General features: G+C 33.9%; 1 protein-coding gene across 1 annotated transcript; it reads right to left on the reverse strand.

The window, feature by feature from the left end:
• Positions 1 to 1,772: 1,772 nt before the first annotated feature.
• Positions 1,773 to 27,031, reverse strand: LOC128132832 (uncharacterized). Its single transcript, XM_052769822.1, has 5 exons — positions 26,977 to 27,031; positions 25,910 to 26,493; positions 2,765 to 2,782; positions 2,657 to 2,723; positions 1,773 to 2,179 (listed from the first exon to the last, which is right to left on the reverse strand). The coding sequence occupies exons 1-5, from the start codon at positions 27,029 to 27,031 to the stop codon at positions 1,773 to 1,775; spliced, it is 1,131 nt and encodes a 376-aa protein (XP_052625782.1).

Genomic DNA, 27,031 nt, shown 5'->3' on the forward strand with positions numbered 1-27,031 from the left:
TAATGAAAAGTACAAACCAATTTATAACTCTATAAAAATTCACACTATTAATTAGCAAAACATTCTACATTCACAGTGTGAATTTTGAAACTAAATTTTATATTTAATAAACTGTATTAGGACAAAGAGACATACCTTGTAACGAGTATTAGGGCAATGAGAAGGAAGACTATTTTGATAAAAGTCATCAGATTCTTCATCCTCATTCACATTTTTATCAATCAACTTTTTTTTTCTTCTTATCTCTCAAAACATAAACTTCACTTTCATCTTCAATAACTACAGATTCTTGAACACAATAAAACACGGATTTATATAACTATTTCTGAATGTCCAAGAAAATATTATGTGTATAAATTTCTGATGCATGCTTTTCAATAACCAAAGGAGTCCTTAGCTTGGGGGTAGTAGTTGTGGACTGCTAATCTAATAAAGATTGATGATGCCTTTGCTTCTCCATTGCACTATCAAACGACATCATGAACTTCACCAAATTTGATTTATGATGCAAAAAATGTGAGAAAGCATTATTCAGACTCTCTGATCTTGAAGTAGTTCACATCAAACCAGAAAATTCAAGATCTCTCAAAAAAGTTGGAATCCATAAATCCCTTATTTTAAAAACAAACCTTAACCACTCATTTTCTTTTAGATGAAACTTATCTAACATTGTTGACCACAAACTTTCAAAATCTTATGGAGAACATTTAAGATTCCATATAATATAAAAAAAATGTCTTCGGGAAGTTCGGATGGTTATAAATATCGATAGGAATCTAAAAAAAAGAAACACATAAGAATCATTACATATGTTGAATATTTGATGTAACTCATATTAACATAACATTTGGTTCACATTATGAATTCACAGTGTGATTTATGATTTAGATTTGTTCCTTTCATCATATGAAAATTTACATTCTGAATTCACTATATGCTTTATGATCTATATGGTTACAAAACTTATATAGGAATCAAGAAACAAAAAATATACCTTTTCCTCAAGTTTTTGATTGATGTGCCACATGCATAGTCTATGCTTCGATTCAGGAAAAACAAAATTAACAGCTTTCTTCATTGATGAATCCTGATCTGTTACAATCATCATGGGAGGCTTGACAAATGCTTTATGAAACACTTCAAGCAACCACACATATGCATCTGCTGTCTCACGAGCTAGTAAACCAGCAGCAAAAGTAACACAACGCTTGTGGTAGTCAACTCTAGTAAAAAGAGCAAATACCATAGAATACCTGAATTTTTTTTCGATAGGTATTATTAAAAAGAACAAATACCATAAAAAGAACAAATAAGGATTAGGAATTACTTGTTTGTTTGATAAGTAGCATCAAAAGATAGTACATCTCCAAATTCCTTATAGTTGACTTTCGAAGTATCATCAGCCCAAAAAAGTCCAGTAAGATGATCATCAACATCTTTAAGAAACTCAAATGAAAAATTAGAGATACACAATTTTCTGTTTGTTAATATATCCACATCCATTTGGGAATCTTTAACACCAATTTTACAATTCAAATCTCTATGAAAATTTTTAAAGTCGACTGTAGTCCCTCCCCTAGAATCAAAGCCACCCCACTCACCAAGTTATAAGCTTTTGAAGAACCAATGTTACAAGTACCAACCTTATGTATAAAGGATTCATCAAGAAAATCCATTGTCCTATTAATCCTTAATAAGTGCAACTGATCTTGAGCAACAAGTTCATGGTTGTGATCTTCAACAAACACATAAATGTAGAACATTAAAGAACATCAGAGATTTTTGAACTTTGAAACAGCAGTGCATCCGTTCTTCTTAGAAGAAGTTCTCCTTCTCTTAACATACGAAAATTTCACATTAACATTTTCATTCTTGAACGACTCCGTGAAACCAGATCTACTACATGTCGAATATCTAATACGAATTGTGCCATCATTGTATCTTTTTTGACTTGACATATTCACATCAAAACCACATTCTTGACCATAAGTCTTGTAAAAGTCAAGACCAATGTCCAATGAATCAAACAACAATCCTTTGAAAGGCTTCTTATGTATCAATTTATCATAAGGAACAAGCTTAAAACTTTCAATATTGTAGAGCTCAAAATCAAAACTATAATAAGAATTACTGCTATTTGAATGATCAATATTCATACTTGAAGATGATTGATCATGAACTGCAAAACCAAACAAAACATTTATTTTATTATATTATATAGAAAATGTGAAATTTATATTAAGAAAAAAAACTTATGTGATTGTTCATTAATAGTTGAATGCAAATCTGAAGAAGAATTCAAAGAACTCATAATGAATCGTCGATAACCTGGAGTTTATATACAGATTAGAAATTTAAAATTGATAATTATACAAAAAAGGAAACAAATAAACAAGATAATCACAAAACTTTAGAATATATGCACAAGATAAGATAAGATTCTCAAAATCACTAAAAGTTTGGAAGAAATTTAAATGTCAGAAGATACACATGATATAATTGATTATCTAAATGTCGAATATGCATTACAGAGGAATGATTACAAAAACGATCGAATGAAAAACAGTAACATCAAACGCAAATTCAACATACGACATAAAAATAGCAAATTAACAATAAAAACATAACAATTTGAAGATTAAAAGGTAAAATCAACAGAATTTGACAATAGACGATTGCAATAACAATAAAAATAAGTTGATAAACAATGCATCGGAATTGACCTAATAATCATAAACGAAAGATGAATAGATATTAAAAATACCTGATTATTAGCTGAAATCTGAAGAAACCATTAGTAAATTGGATGAAAAATGTTGATTTCGAAGAACAGCCGATATTTTGGATTGATCGATGAAGGACAGTGATAGAAGACGCTAACGGAGACAAACAACAACATTAGATTAGACGCTGAACTTACCAAAATGCCCCTCCGTGTTTTTTTTTGTTTAATTAAGGATTAATGGCCAAGATTAAAAGAAAATAGATGGTTAAGATGGGTTCCTTCGTTCTTTGATCCATATTGGTTCTCTATTGAACTTTTCCATATATATATATATATATATATATATATATATATATATATATATATATATATATATATATATATTAAATAGGTAATATGTGTTTTGTAAAGTATATTTTGGATATTAAGTAAATAACTAATATATATATATATATATATATATATATATATATATATATATATATATATATATATATATATATATATTAGTTATTTACTTAATATTATGACCAAAATATATCTTACAAAACACATATTACCTATTTACATAATATTTATATTCATATAAATTAAATAACTAGAGGGAATCACTTAAAATGAAACTTCAACACCTTATATGTATTTAGTTCTCAGTTAATAACAAACATCAGGTAAAAGATTAATATCTAACAAAAAACTTGGTATAAAATATGACATTTGGTCATCATTTTCGACCGTTGCACTATTTGTGGCGTGTTTTTTTCATGTGATTAGTTTCAATATAAGATTTAATCACTTAAAATGAAATTTCGACACCTTATATGTTTTTAGGTCTCACTTAATAACCGACACAAGGTAAAGGTACATATTAAATAAAAAACTAGTAATAAAAGATGAGATTTGAGGATGGGTATTTGACCCTGACATTACTTATCACTATTCTTATGTAAAATCGATGTTAATGTGTAAAGTTTGATTTGCAATGGTATCTCATTTTAATTAAATCATCATGGAAACAATTCTAGAAATTAGTTTATGATATTTAGCGTCAAGTAATATGAAAACCGACACCACCCTGTTTTCTGACACCGTCGTTAAAAGCTAGTTTTATACTAGTCTAATGAGCTTTTATTTTCTGCAAGGTTCAGGTTGGATCAAGTTAGACCGGCTCAGTCAATGTATTAACCATGCATTGAGTTTGTGGATAAGTAAAAGGAATCCTCTATAAAACTCTATAAAAAAATCAATAAAATCCAGGTTTAAAGTCGGATCAGCTTTCAGATAAAGACACTAGTGAGATTTTAGTATAAATAAGATCCCTCGAATCTCATTTATTCCACACCTAATTATCACAATATTTTCAGTTCTTCCCTTTCACCCTCCGCGATGTTGTTTTCTTAACATTTTTTTTAGTAATTACTTCGCATTCGGTTTGACCATTTACCGTTGGAACGAATGATAAATGCATTAAATATTAGGATTCTACGCTTCGGCTTATAGCTATTGGATTTGGAACGTAAAAACATATAAGGATATGAAACATTCTCTATAGTTACTAGTTAAGAATCTGCAAAAATTCAGGTTGGTAGGTTCGTTTTAATTTTTATGATTTGTTTTTTAATTTGATAATTAGTTTACAATATTAATCATTGGATTATTTTATTATCGTATATAAATATTAGACAAAATTTCATTATTGGTCATGGTGATTTGCAAAATATAACATTTTGCGGACTTCTATGAAACCGTCTTGTCGCAGGTCCATATGGTTTGCAAAATTTTATGAATGGTCCATGTACTCAAATATATTCATACATTTTATACTTTTTGTCTTTTTTTTCATATTTTTGTTCATTGTATTATTTTTGTTGTTTTGAGTTTTTTGGTTTTCATATTGAAAAAAATTATCTTGAATTTAAACTATTTATATATCATAAAGAAATTGAATTTAATATGCAAATTACATTTTAAAAAGTTTAACAAGTTTTCCTATTTTAACAATTATAAATCACCAATGTCACTTTTTGAAAAAGATCAAAATAAAATTATCAAATTGATGAAAATAAAACAAAAAAATTAAAATACTAAAAGTACGAAAAGTTTATAAAAACAAACCACAAAAACCAAAAGAAAAAGACAAAAAGTGTAAATTGTATGAATATGTTAGAGTATATTACAACTTTAGTGTTTTTACATTTTTTTTGGTTTTCTATTTTTCATTACTTAAATCAAAATAAATAAAAACAATAAATAACTAAAATTATAAAAAAAAAGGTGAAAAAATAAAAATGATAAATGGTAACTTAAAATTGTCAATGATAAGAGATATGGAGTATCCAAGTTAAAAACCTGAACCGTAATGTATAAAATTAAAAATATGTTAACCATTCAATTCACAAATAAGAAAAGTCAAGGGAAAAACAGTTTCAATATTGTTTATCAAATTTAAGTTTATTTATTTGAATCAAAATAAATAAATAAATAAATATAAAATCCATAAGCAATTAACATTATAAAATAAAATGTTGAAAAAGTAAAAAAAAAGTTATTAGATTTTTGAAATTATATATATATATATATATATATATATATATATATATATATATATAATTTCAAATTTTACAAAATTACACAAATGATCCTTGAGGTTTGTTGTATATTGTAGATTTGGTACAAGAGTAAAATTATCATTTTATAAAGATCTAAAAGCTTGAAAGGTTAGTTTAAAGTCAGAATGACAATTCATTAAATTTTACAAACCACGGGAACTAGTGGCGTGATGTTTTCTAAAGAAGTGCTCAAAATATGATATTTTACAAACCGTGGCCACTAATTATGAATTTTTTCTAAACATAAATATAACATTAAATGCGTAAGGACAACCCCCAAGTCGTATATAGATTAAATGGTAATTACACAGATGGTCACTATGGTTTGGGTAATCTGAATATTTAGTCCCTAATAATTTTTTTAACTCGAAGGGTCCCTTAAAATATAATTTATTGCTTATTTGGTCCCTACTAAACATAAAAAAGACAGTTTTACCTTTATGATATTAATTTTTAATTTATTTATTGTTTATATGTTATTGAAATAGAGTAATTTAATTAAAGAAACTTCATTTGGTCCCACCATACAAACCCATTCCTCTACTTCTCTCTCTCTCTCTCTCTCTCTCTCTCTCTCTCTCTCTCAAACACACATTTGAATTTGGTTTCACCTGTATCCTTACTATTTAGTGTTTCCCTCCTCCCTCCTCCCACATCCATTTTTACCATTGAGTAATATCCCTTTCTACCCCTCTCCACTACACACCTTCATCATCACCCTCGACCCTAAAATTACCCCCTTTGTGCCTTAAATATCGTTGCAAGATGTAACTTACGACGACGACCCGGTCAATGGGACTGTCGCTTTCCGTATCATCTCTACCGTCTCTCTCTCTCTCTCTCTCTCTCTCTTTCTCATAGTCATAGCACCTCATTTCCCGATGTATTGTTTCACAGGAAATCGATGCTTTATACTGTCACTGGTCTTCGTTATCAAGCATTCGCCTCCGGCCTCCATCGTCAAGTGACCCCCGTGATTCAACACATTCCCTCCTTTCCTTTATTTCCGAATAATAAATTGATTTCTGCTATACATCCAAAGTCGAACAAAATCGATTTCTCCATAACTGATTTACACGTGAGCACTGGGTATGAGTCGAGTTCACAGATCTACATAATTGATCAATGTAATTTTGGACTTATATAGGAGAAGAAGATGGTGGGTAAGAGGCTTCTTTTTGAATTAGAGTCATTTGGAGTCAAAATGAAATGGAGAAAGATGAAGTTAGGGGGTCGATGGTGACGGGGTGATAAAGGAAGGAATGGGGGAAAGGATGGACGGTGAACCTCGTTGGATCACCGTAAACCATTGAACCATCACCATCTTTTCCACCTCTGTATTTTATCAACAAAACAAAAATGAGGGTTGAGGAGGCCGAAAGTTTTAGGTCTGGTGCTGGTGTTGGTGGTGGAGGATACCAGTGCGATGTTCTTGCAGATAGAAAGGGAAAGAGATATCCGAGAGAAAGAGAAAGAGATTTGGTGGGTGGGACCCACACATATTAGTCAATTTCTTTTTAATAAGTTCATAAAAAAAATTAAAATAATAGGTAAGGGTATATTGGTCATTTTAAGTCAATCAGGGATCAACGACGTAACCAAATTAAAGTACAAAGAGGGTCCGTGTTAAAAAAATTGTTAAGGACCAAGCACGCAGATTACCCTAAACCACATGGACCATTCGTGTAATTTATCCTAGATCAAAAGTATATATTACAAATACATGTCTCTCATATTTGAATAATTTTCATTAGCCGTTGTATGCAGATGAGTTTAAGGGCTAGAAAATAGGAATAACTAGTAAGATTGCGACCTAAAAAATATGAATAACTATTAATTTATGTTGTGTTTAGATGCATCTATAGATAAACAACAAATTTATTTGGATTTTAAAAGCCATGTGTAAAGAATAAAAATAGATTTCTCAACATAATTTTATTTATATAAGCAAAAATTATTAATATTACTATAAATTTATAAATTTTATAATATTAATCAAAACAAAAAAAATTCACTGCTCCTCCATTAATATGTGACTAATCCATCACTAACTATCACTAAATCTTCAATAATATATCACTAACTAGTTTATAACTTATGACATCCTAATTTTCATGGTCAGAAAAAACCGATTTATTTATGCTTATTTAAAAATCAGAGTATATCCTTTTTGAAGAATATTATTGCAGAATTTGTTCTCATAAACATGATAAAGATGTCATCAAAGCATTTCCAAAGAAATGTATTTTTATTTAAAACATTGGGATGTCATCGTCAATATAGAAACATAAGCGTAACGAAATATTACAAGCCTTACAAAAATTAAACTAGTAGCCTAATACTCCATAAATCTATCAACAAAATGTATCTTTCATATAGTCCGCTGTGATACAATAAACTGAATGGATCAAGTTTTGAAATCGGTGAATACATAGGGTTTTCAACCCACAATAATATAATTATTATGTTTAATCATCAAACAATTAACACAATTTCTCATCCTCATTATCTTCTTTATTCGTAAGGATCTACCCTAAGAATCATATATTCATCATTTATTTATTCCTAAGGATTTTCCTAAGGAATACGCACGAAGTCCATTGATGTCAGGGTTTATCTAAAACACACTAAGTCCATTGTTGCATGTGTTATCTATTAGGCACATCTATAAATGTTATTTGTTAGGCACTAAGTCCATAGCTACCAATGCTCATTTATAAGGCACTAAATCCATAGCTGCCAGGGTTTTAAGAGTGCATCTGGTGAACACGTAGTTCAAAAATACCTACAAGTTGCGAGCGTGGTAGCGTTCCACTAGACAGTCTACAATAGTCTATGGTCGTCATCTATACTCTGCTAGATGACTGGATCAGCTTGAAAGTCGAGGCTTCTCATCATCTTTCTCATTTCATCATCTATATCATCTTTCATCTCTCATCATTCATCTACCCATATTTTACATAAATATATTTATAGGTATAAAAATACATACACAGTTTAAATAACATAAAACATGTATGAATCGTTCATCTAGCAAAGATATCAGGAACATAGATAATAAACACATATAGCATGTACTAATATTAAATACTGCATATCTACGTGTCAGATGAAAGTAACTATGTACTCACTTGTTAAACTGACGACTTGAAATTTGGGCAGCGCTTTGCATCTAGCAGCTATCTTTTCCTTTAACGATACCTAGTATTATTATCACTAAGCTTTAGTCATTTACCTAAAGACAAAGTTATTATTTCATATGGTATGAATTAATAAGTCATGCACAACATTTTGGACTAGTTAGATTCTTTTGTGTTTTACCTAAAGACAAAGTTTATACTTTATAAACTTGGAGTTTATAAAAAATAAAGAATCTCACTATTTAGAAGGGATAATGGTGGTGTGGGAGGTTGCTTTTTAAACCTTCTACTTTTTGTCTCCCATGCTTCTAAAGGCTACCATTACTTTTGGTTATTTTAATGGTTATGCCTAACTTTTCACGGTCTATATAAGAGATGCATGAGGCTTGCATTTTTGGCAAGTGTGAAGCTCTTCTTCTTCCTCTCTTTTCTCTTTAGAACTATGGGTTCTCCTTCTCTTCTTCCTCTCTCTTTCTCTTTTGAAGTTAGTTTGGTGTTTAGAAGACCTCTTGAGTTGTTCCCATTAGAGCTTAATTGAGTTAAGCACTTAAAGGCTTTAGACACTTAAGAATACAAGAAGGAACTAGTTTTCCAAGTGCCTTACTCTTGATGGTGGATACTTGTAGAGAATATCATACACTTTGATCTTTTGTTATCTTCATCCACACCCCAAAACCTAGTGGGTTCAAAGGCTTCAAAGGTTATCTCTAAAACATCATATGGTTGGTTTTATTTCATTCTAACCTCTATAAATAGATCTATTATGGCTCATTTTTGTTATGAACTAAAAAGAAACTTGTTAATTTTAAAGTCTTTTGTTGCTGGTTTTTGTGAAAAACAAACTTTTATTTCGTATCAAAACCCAACAGTCGTATCAGAGCCATTTTTTATATGTTAGAATGATTTTTTTATGTTTAATAATCTTTGGTTTATGGACAACAAGCATTGATTTTTTTTTTAAGAAAAATCCATATTTGTCTTCTTTGGCAACTTTTTGATTAAAATTGTTTATTTTTATTTATAATCATTTTCATGCATTTTGGTTATATAAAAGTTGTCTTAGAGAAAACAAAGATTGGTCTGTTATAATATTTGATATAATGTTGTGTATCAACAAGATTTGGACCTTTGTGTTTGGTTGATATTTATTTATTCATATGATATAATAGATAACTAGGTATTTTTCATTTGTTGATTTGATGTAATAAATTAGTTAGACTAGTTGTATTTACTTTAAACGTAACAAGATGAAGAAATTACCACCTTGAAGATCTTTTGAAGTGTCCTTTAAGTCCTTTAGGAAAGAATTAATAATTCTTGTGATGACTCACAAAAATTATTACTAGACATAGGTTGGTTTATACACATTATAATGCATGTTTGTGATGTTTATTTTTTGTTAAATCTATGTTATGTTTTATGTATGAAAATGGTTTTTACATGTCAAATAACATTTTTTCATAAGATAACATCACTTGGAGTTTGGGTAAAAAATATTTAAAAGATAACATAACATGTTTATAAATGGATATTTATAAAAACGTTTTATCGGTTACCGGTTATCGGTTTACCGGTTAAAACTCAATTTTTTGTTGAAAATAGGTTTATTGTAAAACTTATAAATACCCAACTTTAAAATATTTGAAATGGTTTAAAAGATGTTTAAACTTTATATAAACTCTATGTCTTTATAATAAATAAGGAGTTTTTATTAAAAATACTAAAATCGGTTTATAGCGTTATAACGACAAATAATAAAACTAGTGATTATTTTTTGCGTCAAAACTTAATATATGATATTGGTGTTTTAAACATAACGCAACATGTTGATATTATGCTTTATGCATGCTAAATGAGATTTAAAACATAAGTATCATGACCCAAGTTTTGGTTTATCAAAATATGATTTTTATCATAAGGTGCATAAAGCTGAGTTTGTAAAATAAAATGAGTTTATTCAATAAATTCATGGAGTCATAAGTTTTTGATTGTTAGAAGGAGATTTAAAATAGGATTTTATAACTCATCCAAAACTCCAAGTTTTAAGTTTAAAATATAGTTTTATTAAGACTATTATCGGTTTTTAAAACCGATCTACATCTAAACTTTAAAATACCGGATTTTAGTTTATAACTGATCGTGGTTAATGGCAAATAAAATGAAGTTTTATTTGGCACCTAAAGAACCTCATAACAAATGATATGAATTTTACAATGGGGTAGATGAATTGTTGGATGCATGCAATATTCATGAGACCATATTTTTTATAAACTATAATTGTAAAACATATATAAACCTTTATTTACAAAAGTTCAAATCTATGCAATCAATTTAAAATTCACTTGGAATTTTTGTACAGTTCATATGGATTTTAGGGTCACCTTATTCATTTGAGTTGTCAAAAATAGTCGATGTGTTTTTGTATTTGCTTATGTGATAAAGGTCACATAATCATTTGTGAAAATAGAACTCACATGTTTTTTAAATGGATGATTTGATCAATTTATTATGTGATAAAGGTAGCCTAAGCCTCAGAGTTTTGAGGCATAGATGGGATAAACATGCCAAACTAAACAATAGTTGTTTAAGATCCCATAGTCTAGCAGTTACATATCGTATGCAACTGGTAATTGCTACCTACCAAGTTTGATTAAGTTTGCGGGATAAAGGTCGCCTAACATTTACTTGTTACGTTACTTAGATCCTTGACTTAATAAATTAATGTTGTAAGAAACAATATAAGGTATTGCTTTTTAAAGAATAAATATTGAAAATACTAAATGAAGCTTTGTTAAATTCTATTGATAACTTATAGTAATTTTACGCCCTACAAAATCTCTATCTTGTTGAGTTTCAAGAGACAGTAACATTTGATGGTTATAATTTCTATAATTGGTATTATATCTTGAGGTTATACCTTTAAGATAAATAGAAATTATATATATACTGAAAGATCACATACCTGAATAACCTCAGCAACCAATTGGTCTAATCATGATACTTTGATGAAAGTATTATTATTATGATGATGATTTGTTTCACATCATACTGAAGATATTAACCATGACTTGCAGAAAATCATGGATAATTATGAAACATATCGGATGTCTCATCAAGTAAAGCAGATATTCAATCAGAACACTATAAATAGCTTCAAGTCTGTTCAAGCATTGAATAAAAGGAAGTGTAAAAGATTGTGCACTCATATAGACTTATAGTTCAGTTAAGGAAAATACATCATAAACCTAGAAATCAAGAAAAGACCAAATGATTAGTGTTATTTCTATTGTGGAAAAAACTAGACACTAAAAGAGGAATTGCTCCTCTAATCTCATCGAGTTGAAGAATTCTGACTTGGACAAGACTTCAGATATCTATATGATGGAACTATTTATTTTTCCATCATTTACTTGAGTATGTTATACTTAAAGTGAAACTAATAATTGATATTATGAGTTGATGATTGAAAGAAATAATCAACTGATTACAAACAAATGACATTTCATGTTGAAGATATAACAAGTGTTCTTATAGTCTTTTACTAGGTTACAACCCATGAAACCACGAGTAAAAACGAAAAATAATATTGATAAATAAAAACCGTAATGAAAAATCAAATATTTATAAAATTATATTAATTCAAGTATATCAAACTATGTGATATTAACATGGTGATGAGGTAGCCATACACATGCTACTATATTTTAATAAATATTGATTATCAATGATCACCTTTATCAAGAAGGAGGTATATACCGACTATGAAATCATTTGGGGAAAACATGAATTGAGATAATGAGCCCCTCATTTAATGGATTAAATATTTTTTTGCGAGGTAATAAATCTTGGGCGGAAATTGAATTACATAAGAGCAATATGGTCAAATCAGTTTGAAGGAGGTTTCATAGTTTGGCTTTTTGGCTACTGTTTAAGTTCATTGCTATTTTGGTGGTCCTTCAGAAGTATATTGTTGCATTTGTGATTCCTTATTTAGCTTAGAAGTTTTTTGTGCATTTGAATTTTGTTTACCCGTTGTTGTATTGCAGGCAACAACTCTTTTTTTTCTATGTGGTGTTTCTAGTTTATTGAGGGGTTTTAGTTTTGTTTCTTGTTGTTCTCTTTTCTTCTTGTACTCTTGTTTTTTTTGGTGCAACTTCTTGCTGTTTTTTATTTATATATATATTGCAGTAAAAAAGTATGTATTATTTAAGAAGGTATGCAAGAAATAGTAAGATAATTTGAGTAATGATACCATATAATATGTTTTAAAATAAAAGAAAAAGATATATGAGAAAGCTACAAATTTGATCTTTATGGTACTTTGCTTTTTACAATTTTAGTCTAAGGACAAAATGGTCATTTGTAAATAACAAATTTAAAAATAGAATGTATTAATAAGTTTAAAGTTATTTAAAATATACTGAGTTATATAACCTTTATTTGAAAAAAATATATATATACACAAACAAAAAGGAGTAAAAAAATTTGTGATAATTTTGAAAAGATGTAAGAATTAAGACTTATGAAACCATATATTCAAATAAGACATTATTGAAATTACAAATGAGTATCTTAACTAATAAAGCAACATACTTTATATGGTTTATCTATTAGTTCTTTAACTTTCTTTTTGACTAATTATGACCAAAAGAAAACATAGCTTATTGATATTGCCATCAATTTTATTAGTGGTTATATAAACGAAACCATATAATGTACAGGAGATTTTATATAATATTTTATTAAAATTTATGTTTTCCAAATGGAAATTAGAAACAAATATTGTAACTTACTGCTATGGATCCATATAGGACTATTTGCAAAGCAAGAACTATGATTTGAGTTCACAGAATGAAAAACATTTAAATGATGATCGCAAAATCTATTGTGCAAAAGAAAAGAATTTTCTCTGCCACTATGTTTTGTAGAAAATGAATATTCATTTAAAGAACATGAATATTGATTACCCCAAAAGAGAGATGTAATCTTCCTTGGTGAAATACAGGCCTAGATGTTATATGTGGTACTAAATTTAAATGAAACCTAAGAATTCAATAAAAAAGAAAGATGACTAAGAATTTACTTTAAAGGAATTGGTTTCAGATCCTTGTTTGCCCTCTCAATTGTCTATAAAAAACTTATCATGTTACTAGAGCCATAAGAAGTAAGAGACGTTTATTAACAAAAGGGAAATCATAATGTATTATCACTTTGAGCTTGGGTAGCTGATGAAAATACAGTTTATTGATTTCTTTATAGCCCAAAGAAAATCAAGAAACCAAATTAATCGTAACTACACTAACCAATTCCTTATAGCATTTCATCAAGCATGTCGTGCGCATCTTCAAGCATGTCAACTTAATCGTAACTACACTTACCAGGACTTAAAATGCATGTCTATTAGAAGGTTTTCCTATGATTGCCATGAAAAATAAAGGTATATTTGCTATTAATAAAAGTTATAATTACCTTGTTGTAACAACCCTCCTCGTTCTCCAATTTCGCTCACTGTTCCTTCACCCAGCAACCTTCATCCCTGTTGATGACCCTCATCTTCCGTCCCAATCTCCTTCTCCACAATCTAAATCACAGAAACTCAAAATTGAATCAATCAAGAGTGAAATCTCCTTGTCCACAATCTAAATCATAGAAACTCAAAATCGAATCAGTGAAGCTCACTCATGAAGGCAGCTTCTTGGAAATACCCTCCTTAAAATCGAAGCAGTAGTCGACTTTTGGAAATACCCTCTTTAAAATCCACCCAAACTTACAGTGATTTGTTACATAATATTTGTTGGTGATACATCAAACAATCTTAATCCAACGGGTGGATGGAGAGATGATGGAAAAGAAGAAGAGGAGAGAGAAAGACATTACCAGTGAGAGATTAATGTTTGAATCCAAAATTCGAGATTTGATCTAGTTTGAATGATGAAGAAAACATAACCATTCAACTTCTTTCCTTAAATCTTGGCATGTTCGTAATCAATTCACAAATTTTTCGTGATTACATAATTGATTTCTTGAAGAAAAAAATTGGAAGCTCTTCATAGTTTCAATCTTGTGCCATGGAGTAGGATTTCATTTTGAAATTTGAATTTATTCATCTAATCCTAATCTACATGACTTTTAAGCACCAGAAGGGTAAAATAGGAACATCACATTGGAAAATTGAGTAGGAAAAAAGTTAGATGAAGGCTAAGCAATTGACACATGGTATATTGGTACTGTTTTATTAGGATAGGGGATTTAAACCATAGAGTTTTTGTACCTATTCTTATAGGGACATGTAACAGTTGTAACTTTATGAACAAATCTAGATTTACTTATCATTTAATGGATGTTCACAATCATGTTCTAAAACGATGTATTCTGTGTTTAAGAATGTTTTCTCATAATGTTATTTATGAAGTAAATCTATAATCTTTCATTAAATTAATAGTTCTAATCATAACACATATATAATGAAATGATATTTTATTGGAACTTATCTGTGTCATAATCATCATGACAATATAAATAAGAAATACATATACCAACTTCAAAATGATGGAATTTTTGAAGGAAAACGATCTTGATTCATTTGATATATGTGAATCATATTTACATGGGAAGATGTTTCACAAGTGCTTTTGTCTATTAGTAGTTAAAGAAAAAAAGGCTTGACTACATAAGTGATGTATGTAATCTTTTTCAATCCATGAATAGATTTGGTCATAAATGTTTATTCAATCCATGAGATCATCATTAACCTTTCATTGTGATAAAGAAAATGAGTCAATGAAGACCAAGTTTTCTTGGAACATATTAGGATTTTTGGAATTGATTCACAACTCATTCTGACAAAGACACTCACTTGTCATTAGTATGTTTCTGGTGGCATAAGATTATCTGGTCACTTGAATCTATCTTTTAATATTCGAGGTAGCCTTCGTATTCTCTAGTGGGATAGGGTCACCTGCACACTAGCTGATTGTCGACAGTACATGTTTTTGAAAAGGATAAAAATTGACCCTGTTGTCTATTATATGATGTTTCAAAAGAACTATTTACTTTATAAAATTTTGGAATTATGCTCACTGCAACAAATATATATTGAACATATATATGTTCCAACCAAACAAGTGCATTTGTGACAACCCGAAATTTCTTCCGTTAAAACCGTTAAAAATATATCAATTCGGAAATTATTTCTACTCTTGTCAGCATTATCTCGAGTCTAATTAAATATTCTAAACTCAGTACAATCGAGGTTTGGGTCCAAAAACGACTTTTCCAAGTCAAAGCATAGCATCCGAGTCAAACACCCCTTCGAGAGGAGTGTACGACCGCAAACTCGAGTTTACGGTCGTACACCCCCACCCCACCCCCTTGACCGAAAACTCTACCGTATATATGGGGTATTTGGCCTCCATTTCACACTTTAAACACTCCAAAGACTTTCTCTCTCTCTACTCTCTCTCTCTATATATAATTTTCGATTTTGCTCAAGAAATCCTCAAGAATGTAAGTGATTCCTTCCTTTGGGTGTTAATCCTTCCTATACCTATGATTCACTCTTGATTCCTTAATGGATTTCACTTTTTATCTAGATCTTCACGATTCCTCAAGAACACCTTAGTGTTTTGGACCGAAAACACCTTTCTTTGCCTTCAAATCGTAAGTATGATCCTCTTATACGTATATCTAGTTAGGATTCTTGAGTTTTGCCTTGAAATCGTCACTTTTCCATGAACAAAAGGTGTTTACGGTCTAGTGTATCTCCTTAAACCGTACACCCTTCAATGACCATAAACTCATGGGTCGTAAACGCAAAGACCGTAAACCCTATGACCGTAAACCCATGGACCGTAAACCCATGACCATACACTTTTGATTACGGCTGCAAACTCCCCATCTTCAATCACGTGTGATTCTAACACTTAGTTTCAAGTGATTCCTAGTCCCTAAGGTGGTTTCCTTCCTTAACAATAGTGTTATGTCCTTATCTAACATGTGTATGTGTTACCATATGTTAATAGGATTCATTTGAGTACGAAACATCAGTTGACACTGAGCACTCATCCCAATCGTACACTCAAATCCTACGTTAAACGGTGATTTCATACCCCTATGCTTTTATAGTTTTTAAAACGTTTTAAGGTGGAATACAAGCTAAACATAAAGGTTTTCACAACTTAAAAACTGATGTAATTACAACGGTTTTACCAAACATCTAGATACCTTATCCCTTTTGTAATTTGCGGAGCATAAGGGACGTTTTCTAAACATAATTGCATAGTTTTTGCGGAACAATACATGCACATAACTTATCAGTCAAACTATAATAGGTATAGTTTGGGGAATTCATTATCGATTTTACAGATTTCAATCTACGTACCAAGTCAAACACATAAACTATGACAGATTTAGTTTATCCATACGAATAACAAGAGTATCTTACTAAATAATTATTTTGTGTATAATTATTTGTGACATCCCCATTTTCATGGCCAGAAAAGACCAATTTTGTTTATGCTTTGTTTAAAAATCAGAGTAATATTTTAAATAAAAGTGTTGCGGAATTTGTCCCAAAACAATATATGACAAATATTTATCAAAAGCATTTCCGTAGAAATGTATTTCATTAAAAAGACTCGGGATGTCATGTTCGATACAAATCATAAGCATAAACAATACAATATAGGCCTTACTACATTATTCCGTATTTACTGGCCTAAAATCCATTAATCTCTCATCCCAAGACATCACATCTATGCTCATGCGCCACTACCTGTAATACAAGAAACTGAGTGGGTCAGGCTTGGGAGCTTGGTGAGCACATAGGGTTTTCAACCCACAATAAATAAGTTATTAGCTTTATCAAACCAAACAAACCCGATTACCCGTTCCCGTTATCCTCACTTTACGTCCCTAAAACATCTAACACAAGGGACCTAGTCTAAGGACTATCATCAGGATGGAAACTACTTCTAAGGGGATTCCTCAGCAATAAATGTCCTTAAGGCAACCATGTGGGGGATGGAGTACATCTGGTGAGCACACAGTTCAAATAAACACACAGTTCAAATAAACACCTACAGGTTGCGAGCCTGCTAGTGTTCCACTGGACTGTCTAGAATAGTCCGTGGTCGTCATCTATACTCCGCTAGCTGATTGGATCATCAATAACATCTATAACGAGGCCTCTCATTATTTTATTTTGTCACACAACAACTATTACATCTACCCATGTTTTACCCAACACATTTTGTAGATATAAATACATATACAGTTTAAATAATTTAAAACGAGTATAAAATCGTTCATGCAACATAGATAGCAAGTATACAGATAATATGCACACGTAGCACGTAATTTATATAAAATACTTCATATCTATGTGTAAGATGAAAGTAACTATGCACTCACCTGAAAGGTGGTGACTCATCACTCGGACAACGCTTCGATACTCTCAAAACAATTTTCCTTCGATAAAACCTAGTACCAATACCACTAGGGTTTAGTCTAACGATAACCGCGACAAATTAATTAGTCTGACTATTATTATTATTATATAAGCGTTAATAACACCCAATATAACTCATAATAACAGCCCAAATAATTATTTTAAGGTCCTAATAATGTTACTATAGTAAAACATAAGCTATACTAAAGATAGGTTAGGTACAACTCACTTACAGCGGGTTTCCTTGGAAACCGGGCTCCGCCGAAGCAGAGTTTCTGAGCCGAAAGGCTCTTTTCTCGAGGCTTCGGGAGCCTTGGGGATTCCTTCGGGTGCTAGGGGGTTTACCTATACCTTAGGGGGGTTAGGATAGGCTAGAGAGAGAGTGTAGAGAGAGAAAGAAGTGGGGAAAGGTGTGAGAAATGAGAGAACCCGACACTTTTATTTATAGGGTGAAATCCTGACGGACTCGCCGAGTAGGAGGTCCTACTCGCCGAGTTGCGGCATGTGGCAGCCTTCTGGTGGTGCCACGTGTCCAATTCTGGTGGTGCCATGTCACCCCCTATCGCGTATCAGCCTTCAAACTTAGAAAAATCATAACTCTCGCATACGAGCTCCGTTTTCGACGTTCTTTTTTTCCACGCATAGGTAAAATCAAGATCTACATTTAAACTCCATCGGCTAATTCTCGACCGATCTCAAATTTAACAGTAGGACGCGTTTAGACTGTTAAATGACCACGAAGAATTCGTAACTCCTTCATACGGACTCCGTTTTCGTCTATCTTTTTACCGTTGAGTTCCTATTAATTAGATATTCAATTATCATTTAGGTTGCGTAAGCCAAAAACCGCTCGAAGTAAAATTCAAGTTTCGGGTCGTGCACTGCTAAGCCGAATCTTAGAAAAATCATAACTTCTTCATACAAAGTCAGATTTGGGCGTTCTTTTTATGGATTTTCTCGGTTTAACATATTCTACGACTTTCGTTTAGATCACTAAGGCTAAAAAGTCCTCCATTGTAAATTCACTATTTACGTCTCCTGGTGCCGTGCCGATTTTGCCGTAAAACTTCGGCGGGCCATAACTTCTTCGTTATAACTAGGATTTTCGTGTTCTTTATATCCCCGGAATCCTTGTTTCGACCACTAAAACTTTATGTAAAGATATCAGACTTATCTCACACTTTAATTTTGATGCTTATTTTTATTCTTTATTAATTATACATTTATAATTAAATAATAAGCACATAAATACACATAATTCACATAATACTCAAATATTTCACCTTTATTACTTCAAAAAGAGTTACAATAGTTGAACTAGACTATTACATCGTCTAAAAATGCTTAGCCCCGAAACCCGGACGTTACATTATTTATACTCTACACTGTTTACTAACGATTTCAATCTCGAGAACAACCGAACTACACGTAAACTAGTTAATACACGATCGTGAGACCTATCTTCGTTATGCCCTTCGGGGTACCAATAAATCCTCATCGTTAGTATAACCAGAGTTTCCTGGAGGGAGAGCGTGAAATTTGTGAATAGATCTATTCGGGACCGATAATTCCACAACTCAACTGTTAGCTACAGTTAGGCGGGCACACCTGGGGTGACAAATTTTGTAATCGTACGACGCCTGAAGAAACATCAAGGTGGTCACCTGTCATACTAGCATGGTTATATGACTCACAATAAGTATAAAACTAACCTTTGTTTACGGGATTTCTTTCTTCAATGGTTTTATTTTAATTAATGAAACTACCTATCTACTTACTGGAGGGTATTCCAGGGACACAACCTTTAGTTTTATTTTAAGTAATAAAACTACCTTACTTACTGGCGGTAGCCAGGGTCTTAAAACGAAACATACCTCACATATTAGCAGTAGCCAGGGTTTTCGAACTGAACAAACCTTACTTACTGGCGGTAGCCAGGGTCTTCAAACGAAACGTACCTCACTTACTGGCGGGAGCCAGGGTTTTCGAACTGAGCATACCTTAACTACCGGTGATAGCTAGGGTTTTCAAACAGAACATACTTTACTTACTGGTGATTGACCAGGATTTCGATACAAACGATATTTTACTTATAATGAAAAGAAATCATTTGTACAAATTCAGTGACTTTTTTCAATACAAAAACATGCTTATGAAATCCCCAGCTTTATGCTGATATGTTTTCAAAACCGCTTGTATTCTCAGGACAACAATAGACATATACCCTCGCCAACTTTTGGAGAAGACGGAGCATCTTGGAGTCTCGTCTCTACCTTTTGCTACTTTTGATATATATATATATATATATATATATATATATATATATATATATATATAAACTATGTGTTCAAACAGATGTAAATATTCATATTGTAATGTAACGGTTGTGTTTACTTTGATTGCTATGATACGGTTGTTGTGATACTACGCATGACGTCACCCACCTCCGGACGTTTCCGCCGTCCGTTCTGACGGTTCGGGGATTGTGACAGATTAATATCAAAGCCATTGTTTACAATGAACTAAGTATACCGAACCTTACATGGTATACAACTATAAAAACTAAGGGGCCGAAGTGCTCTAAACTAAAAGTATATTTTAAAATATAAGTATTTTTACAAAAGTATACAAGTATACCTACATAGCATAAACAGTATCATGAGTAGAACAAAACAAAAGTATTTGGGTGTTGGACACTGCGGTTAAACCTGGGCAGTTATGTAATCATGTCTAGGGTCAATATAGCCTGAACAACTATATTTATTCGAGACATGACCAATATGTGCTTGGGAGTAACTGTGGTGTTGCAGTAGGCCTAAAACTTACCAAGTATCCATACAACAAGACGTTGATACAACAAAACAAACAACTTAAAATACTATAGGAGTATTTTACTAGAGTCAAATTCATTGCAGAAATTCACTTCCAAGTTGTCACATCCCCGAACCAGACGGCGGAAACATCCAAGGTCTAGCGTGAATTTAATTGAATATCATCATAATGAATATACATGAATCATAACATAAACGTCACCATGCATCAATATATTACAACTGGAATTGTTCACATCAAGTACATTGTTTTCAAATATTACACTTCATAACACAAATTGTTTCAAAGTTTTCAACACAAAATAATCTAACATACTTGGTATTACCCTTCCGCTTATCTGTTACCTGAGAATACAAGTTATTTTACATTTCAAGTCCTTTGAAAATTTTATTATTCAGAAAAAGAATTATGGAAACTGTTTTGACTCTTTTAGCCCTTAAGAAACCGTGACTTGGCAATTTTTAACCCATGTTTTGTATATTTGACAATATAAGCCCTAAAATGGATTTTATGTTAGAATATGTTCATCATAATCTTATAAGCTATTATTCTTGAGTCATTTAGTGTAAAATAACTTAGATTATGTTTTTTTCCTTTCTCATGTCATAGATCTCGAGTTAACACTCCTTTTGGTTACATATTCATCAAAAAACACATAAAATCACACACATACATGCATAAAATCACACATAGCATACACATACACATAGATCTACACATTTTCTTGTATTCTCCCCCATAAAACATATGAAAACCGAAAAGAGAGGGGTATGAAGGTCACCTTTAGTTGTGGTTTCGGTTTTTGAAGGTAAAGAGGAAGAAAGTTCAATCCTAGCAAGTCTTCTTGGAGGATCTCGAACTTAGATGCTTCTAAGGTGCAAGATCACGAGTTTGATTAGGTTGCGAAGAGATTTTGATGAAATGAAGTAGCTAGATCATGGATTAGTCATCAACTTACCTTAGATGATGAATTACTTGATGAAAATCCTTAGACTTCAAGCCAAATTTTCGAGATCTTCAAAGGAGAAGAAGATAATCTTTAGAGTGGTTTAGAGAGAGTTTTTGGTGAGGTGTGTGTGTGTTGTGCTCAGACAAGAGAAGAAAAGAGGGAGGAGGAGAGAGTGGTGATGGGATTGTTGCATGGAGATATGAGGCCTTAGCATGGGAACCCAAGAGATAACGGTGAGGTGGCTACCAAAAGTCAACTCCTTTTTCTTTGTGGGTTTGGGCTGAGAATGGAGAGGGGAAGAGAGAAAATTTGGGCTTTTTGCCCTAAGCCCATATTATAGTTAATTTAGATGATGCTTGGCCCAAATAAACCAAAATATAATTTTTGTGTCCTCTTAGTGCTAAATTAAATTGGTTGCGTCCCATTAAAGTTAACCTAGTTTATTTTGGGTTCATAAGGCCCAAAAATGTTAAGTCTTATGTATATGGGTCCAATTAGGTCCCATTTGAGAGTTCTAGGTTCAAGATAGTTAAATTGGAAGCTCATTGGTCCATTAGGCCCAATAAGGAAATCGTAGTCCATAATGGACTTAAACCAGGATTTCAAGGGTTTCCAATTCTTTGTTGACTATTTGTAGTGCTTGAATGAAGTATTTGATGAGGTTTTGTTATTATTGAATAATCAGCATACATGCTTTCATATTGTTGATTCATAATTGATATAAGTGTTGTAGTTACAAGGCCTCAAAATTCCTAGTTGTGACATCATCCCCCCGTTAGAGGGAATTTTGTCCCAAAATTCTTTTGAAAGCTAGACTTGAGAATGCGAGAATAGATGAGGGTACTTCTGTTTCATTTGATCTTCGTGTTCCCATGTGAATTCTGGCCCGCGTCTTGCGTTCCATCAAACTTTCACGATCGGAATGCGGCTCTGCTTGGTACGCTTCACCTCCCTGTCCATGATTTCAACTGGTTCCTCGATGAACATGAGATTGTCATTGATTTAAATTTCTTCTAATGGGATGACGTGAGTCTCGTCGGATAAGCACTTCTTCAAGTTGGAGACGTGGAACACAGGATGTACACGGCTGAGCTCGGTGGGTGGTTGCAGTCTATAAGGTACTGGACAGATTCGGGCAAGAATCTCGAAGGGTACAATGTATCGAGGGTTCAGTTTGCACCGCTTCCCAAAACAAATCACCCCTTTCCAAGGAGAGACTTTTAGTAGCACCCTATCTCTGACTTGAAACTCCAAGGGCTTTCGTCGTTTATCGGCGTAGCTCTTTTGTCTGTCTCGGGACGATTCCAGTCGGTCCCTGATCTGGATTATCTTCTCAATTGTCTCGCGTATGATTTCCGGTCCCGTTAGGGCATTGTTTGGAGTTTTCCCTCCCGCTAGTTGGGTGTCTCCTACCTCATCCCAGCACAACGGTGATTTACATTTACGCCCGTATAATGCTTCGAAAGGAGAAACTTTGATACTCGAGTGATAATTGTTGTTGTATGAGAACTCGATCAAAGGCAAGTGGGTATCCCATGATTTTCCAAAGTCTATTACGCATGCGCGAAGCATATCTTCTAGCGTTTGGATGGTTCACTCGCTTTGGCCATCCGTTTGTGGGTGGTAGGCAGTGCTCATGTCGAGTTGTGTTCCCATAGCTTTCTGAAGCGATTGCCAAAAGCGGGATGTAAACCTTCTATCTCTATTTGAGATGATAGATACAGGTACTCCGTGGAGTCTCACGATTTCCTTGATGTAGATTCTTGTTAGGCGCTCCATCTTGTATGATTCTTTTATTGGTAGGAAATGGGCGGATTTCGTTAGTCTATCAACTATTACTCAGATCGTGTCCAAACCATCTGTCAACTTGGGTAGTTTGGTCACAAAATCCATGGTAATCCTTTCCTATTTCCACTATGGAATTACTGGTTGCTGTAGTAATCCGGAGGGCTTCTAATATTCCACCTTTACTTTAGCACAAGTAAGGCATTTGTTAACGTAAGTGGCAATCTCTGCCTTCATATTAGGCCACCAATAATGTTGCTTAACATCCAAGTACATTTTGTCTGAACCCGGATGGATGGAGTATCGCGTCTTGTGGGCTTCGTTCATGACTACCTCTCTGAATCCCCGAAGTTTAGGGACCCATATGCGGTTCATGAAATAATATGTCTTATCTTCCTTCACCTCCAAGTTCTTCTCCATTCCACGGAGCGCTTCACTTGTTTTGTTTTCCGCCTTCATGGCATCTGAATGGACTGTTCTGATTTGCGAGGTCAAGTGGGATTGGATGATTATCGAGAGATTTTTCACACGACGATTTGAGTATTCTTTTCGACTCAAGGCATCGGCTACCACGTTAGCCTTGCCTGGGTGGTACTTGATTTCGCACTCGTAGTCGTTTAGAAGTTCGACCCATCTTCGTTGCCTCATGTTTAGCTCTTTTTGATTCAAGATGTGTTGGAGACTGTTGTGGTCGGTGAAGATGGTGCACTTAGTACCGTAACGGTAGTGCCTCCAAATCTTCAAGGCGAAGACTACTGCTCCCAGCTCCAGATCATGGCTCATGTAATTTTCTTCGTGAGTCTTTAGTTGCCGGGACGCATAAGCTATCACCTTTCCACGCTGCATGAGTACACAGCCTAAACCCTAATTTGACGCATCGCAGTAGACTATAAAGTCTTCCGTTCCTTCGGGTAGCAATAGCACCGACGCACTGCAGAGTGCTTGCTTCAGAGATTGAAACGCGACTTCCTACTTTTCCGTCCATACGAAGGGTACGCCCTTTTGTGTAAGCATGGTAAGCGGTTTGGCCGTCTTAGAGAAGTTCTGGATGAATCTCCTGTAATAGCCTGTGAGACCCAGAAATTGGCGAATTTCTGTGGGTGTTGTTGGAATTGCACATCCTTCTATGGCTTGGATTTTAGAAGGATCCACATGAATTCCTTCCTGACTAACAACATGTCGCAAAAAGTTCACACTTTGGAGCCAAAACTCGCACTTGGAGAGTTTTGTATATAACTTTTCGGTTCGCGAGGTTTCCAGGATTTGTCGAAGGTGTTGGCCGTGTTCTTCTTCGTTTCGGGAATATAAGAGGATATCATCGACGAAAACGATAACGAAGTTATCAAGAAAAGGTCGGCAAATTCAATTCATTAGGTCCATGAATGCAGTAGGAGCATTCGTTAGACCGAAGAGCATTACGAAAAATTCATAATGTCCGTAACGAGTTCGGAAGGCGGTTTTGGAATATCCTCCTCCTAGACCTTGAGTTGGTGGTATCCAGATCGCAGATCTATCTTTGAGAAGTGACTAGCTCCTTGGAGCTGGTCAAATAGGTCGTCGATTCGTGGAAGTGGGTATCGGTTTTTTGATAGTGAGCTTGTTAAGTTCTCTGTACTCGATACACATCCTGAAGGTGACGTCTTTCTTCTTGACAAAGAGAACTGGAGCTCCCCAAGGTAAGAAACTGGGTCGCATGAATCCTTTATCCAAAAGCTCACTGAGTTGACTGGACAACTCTTGCACCTCCGCAGGAGCCAATCTGTAGGGCGATTTGGCGATGGGGGTAGCGCCTGGTACAAGGTCAATTCGATACTCGACTTGTCTTTCTGGGGGTATCCCTGGAAGATCATCAGGGAAGACATCTGGGAACTCACAAGCTACTGGAATGTCTTGAATGTTGACCTCTTTCTTGGATTTGTCTACTATGTGAGCCAGGAACGTCAAGTCCTTCCTTCGTAGGTACTCTTACGCTTTAATGCACGAGATAAGACGAAGGTTCGTGCTGGGTTTGTCCTCGTAAATAACTAGGGTTTCTTGATTTGGGAGATGAAGGCGAACGACCTTCTCGTGACACATAATTTCAGCATCGTGGGGGCTTAACCAATCCATGCCGATAATCACATCAAAACTCCTAATGGAATCTGCCATTAAGTTTATTTGAAAGACGTGGTGATTTAAGGCTAGGGTACATTTGATATAGATTTCCCCAGTGGATTTTGTCTTCCCATCAGCCATTTCCATCGTGAAGGTTTCATTAAGCTTCTGGGGTTGTTGATTTAACAAGTGTTCGAATTTATTGCTCACAAAACTTCGTTCTGCTCCGGTATCAAATAGGATGCATGCATCAGTGTGGTTTAGGAGAAACGTACTGGTAACAACAGCGGGATCCTGAACCACTTCTCCCTGCCCCATAGCTAGCACCCTTCCTGTTCCTGCGTTCCCAGGGTTGTTGGTGTTGGGGCAGTTCTGACGGATATGCCCTGTCCTTCCACATCTGTAGCAAGTGGGGCTTGATCCTGTGTTATTGTTGCTGTTGTTGGTGTTGTTGTTGTTGTTGTTGTCGCGGTTGCTGTTGCTGTTTTTGTTTCCTTGTGGTTGACTTTGGAGAGGGTAGGTCCTGCAATACTTTGCCGTGTGACCCTTCCGATTACAACTGGTGCAATGCATTTCTCTGCATTCTCCATTATGGTGGAGACCGCATTTGTTGCACTTCGGGAGAGTTCCCGAATACTGCGTAGGAGCACTTGGATTAGCTGAGGCTGGAGCATGTGGTGAGAAGGGTACTTGAGTGGTCCCAGCATTGACTGTCACTGTTTGTTGCTTCTTTGTTGATTCCGAGCCTTGTCGCCCTTTTCTCTTGTTATTCTTTCCTTTCTTGTTGTCATTCTCTTTCTTGCCTTCAATTTCCGCTGGCTTCTCGCCCTTTTTGTTGTTGTATTCGTACAGTTTTTTGGCCAATCTCTTGGCACTGTCGAACGTTTCAGGTTTTGCAGCGCTCACATTTCCTTGAATTGGGGAGGTCAGTCCCCAGATGAATCGTTCGATTTTCTTCCCTTTAGACGTAATCATGCCATGGCACAGTAATGACAGCTCGCTAAACTTTGATATGTATGCATCTATATCAGAGTTTCGGACGGTGAGATCCCACAGCTCTTGCTCCATCTTCTGGATTTCGCCACGAGGGCAGTACTCAGCCATTAGCATTTCCTTCAGCTCCGTCCACGACATAGAGTTGGCTTCAGGGAATATCATGGCCTCTATATGTCCATTCCACCAGGTGAGAGCCTGGTCGACAAAGGTTCACGCGTAAAACTTCACTTTCACTTCCTCGGGGCATTCACATATATCGAACACTGATTCCACCTTCTCAATCCACCTTTACAGGGCTATCAGACCACCCGTGCCATTAAAGGTTCGCGGCTTGGCATTGGTGAAATCTTTGTAGGAGCATGTTTTGGTCGGTCCTTGATTGATCCCGTTGTTAGAACTTCCTGCCCCTTGTCCGTTGACTCCTCCATTGCTCCCTTGGTAAATCTGTGCCAT

Source organism: Lactuca sativa, chromosome 3 (assembly GCF_002870075.4).
Source record: "Lactuca sativa cultivar Salinas chromosome 3, Lsat_Salinas_v11, whole genome shotgun sequence".
NCBI lineage: Eukaryota > Viridiplantae > Streptophyta > Magnoliopsida > Asterales > Asteraceae > Lactuca > Lactuca sativa.

Coding starts and splice junctions, on each gene's coding strand:
- LOC128132832 (XM_052769822.1), bottom strand. CDS start 27,031: ATGGCACAGATTTACCAAGGGAGCAATGGAGGAGTCAACGGACAAGGG. Junction 26,494..26,976: donor CAACGGACAAGGGGCAGGAA/GTTCTAACAACG, acceptor CCCCAATTCAAG/GAAATGTGAGCGCTGCAAAA. Junction 2,180..2,656: donor ATCGTCTATTGTCAAATTCT/GTTGATTTTACC, acceptor TTGGTTTTGCAG/TTCATGATCAATCATCTTCA.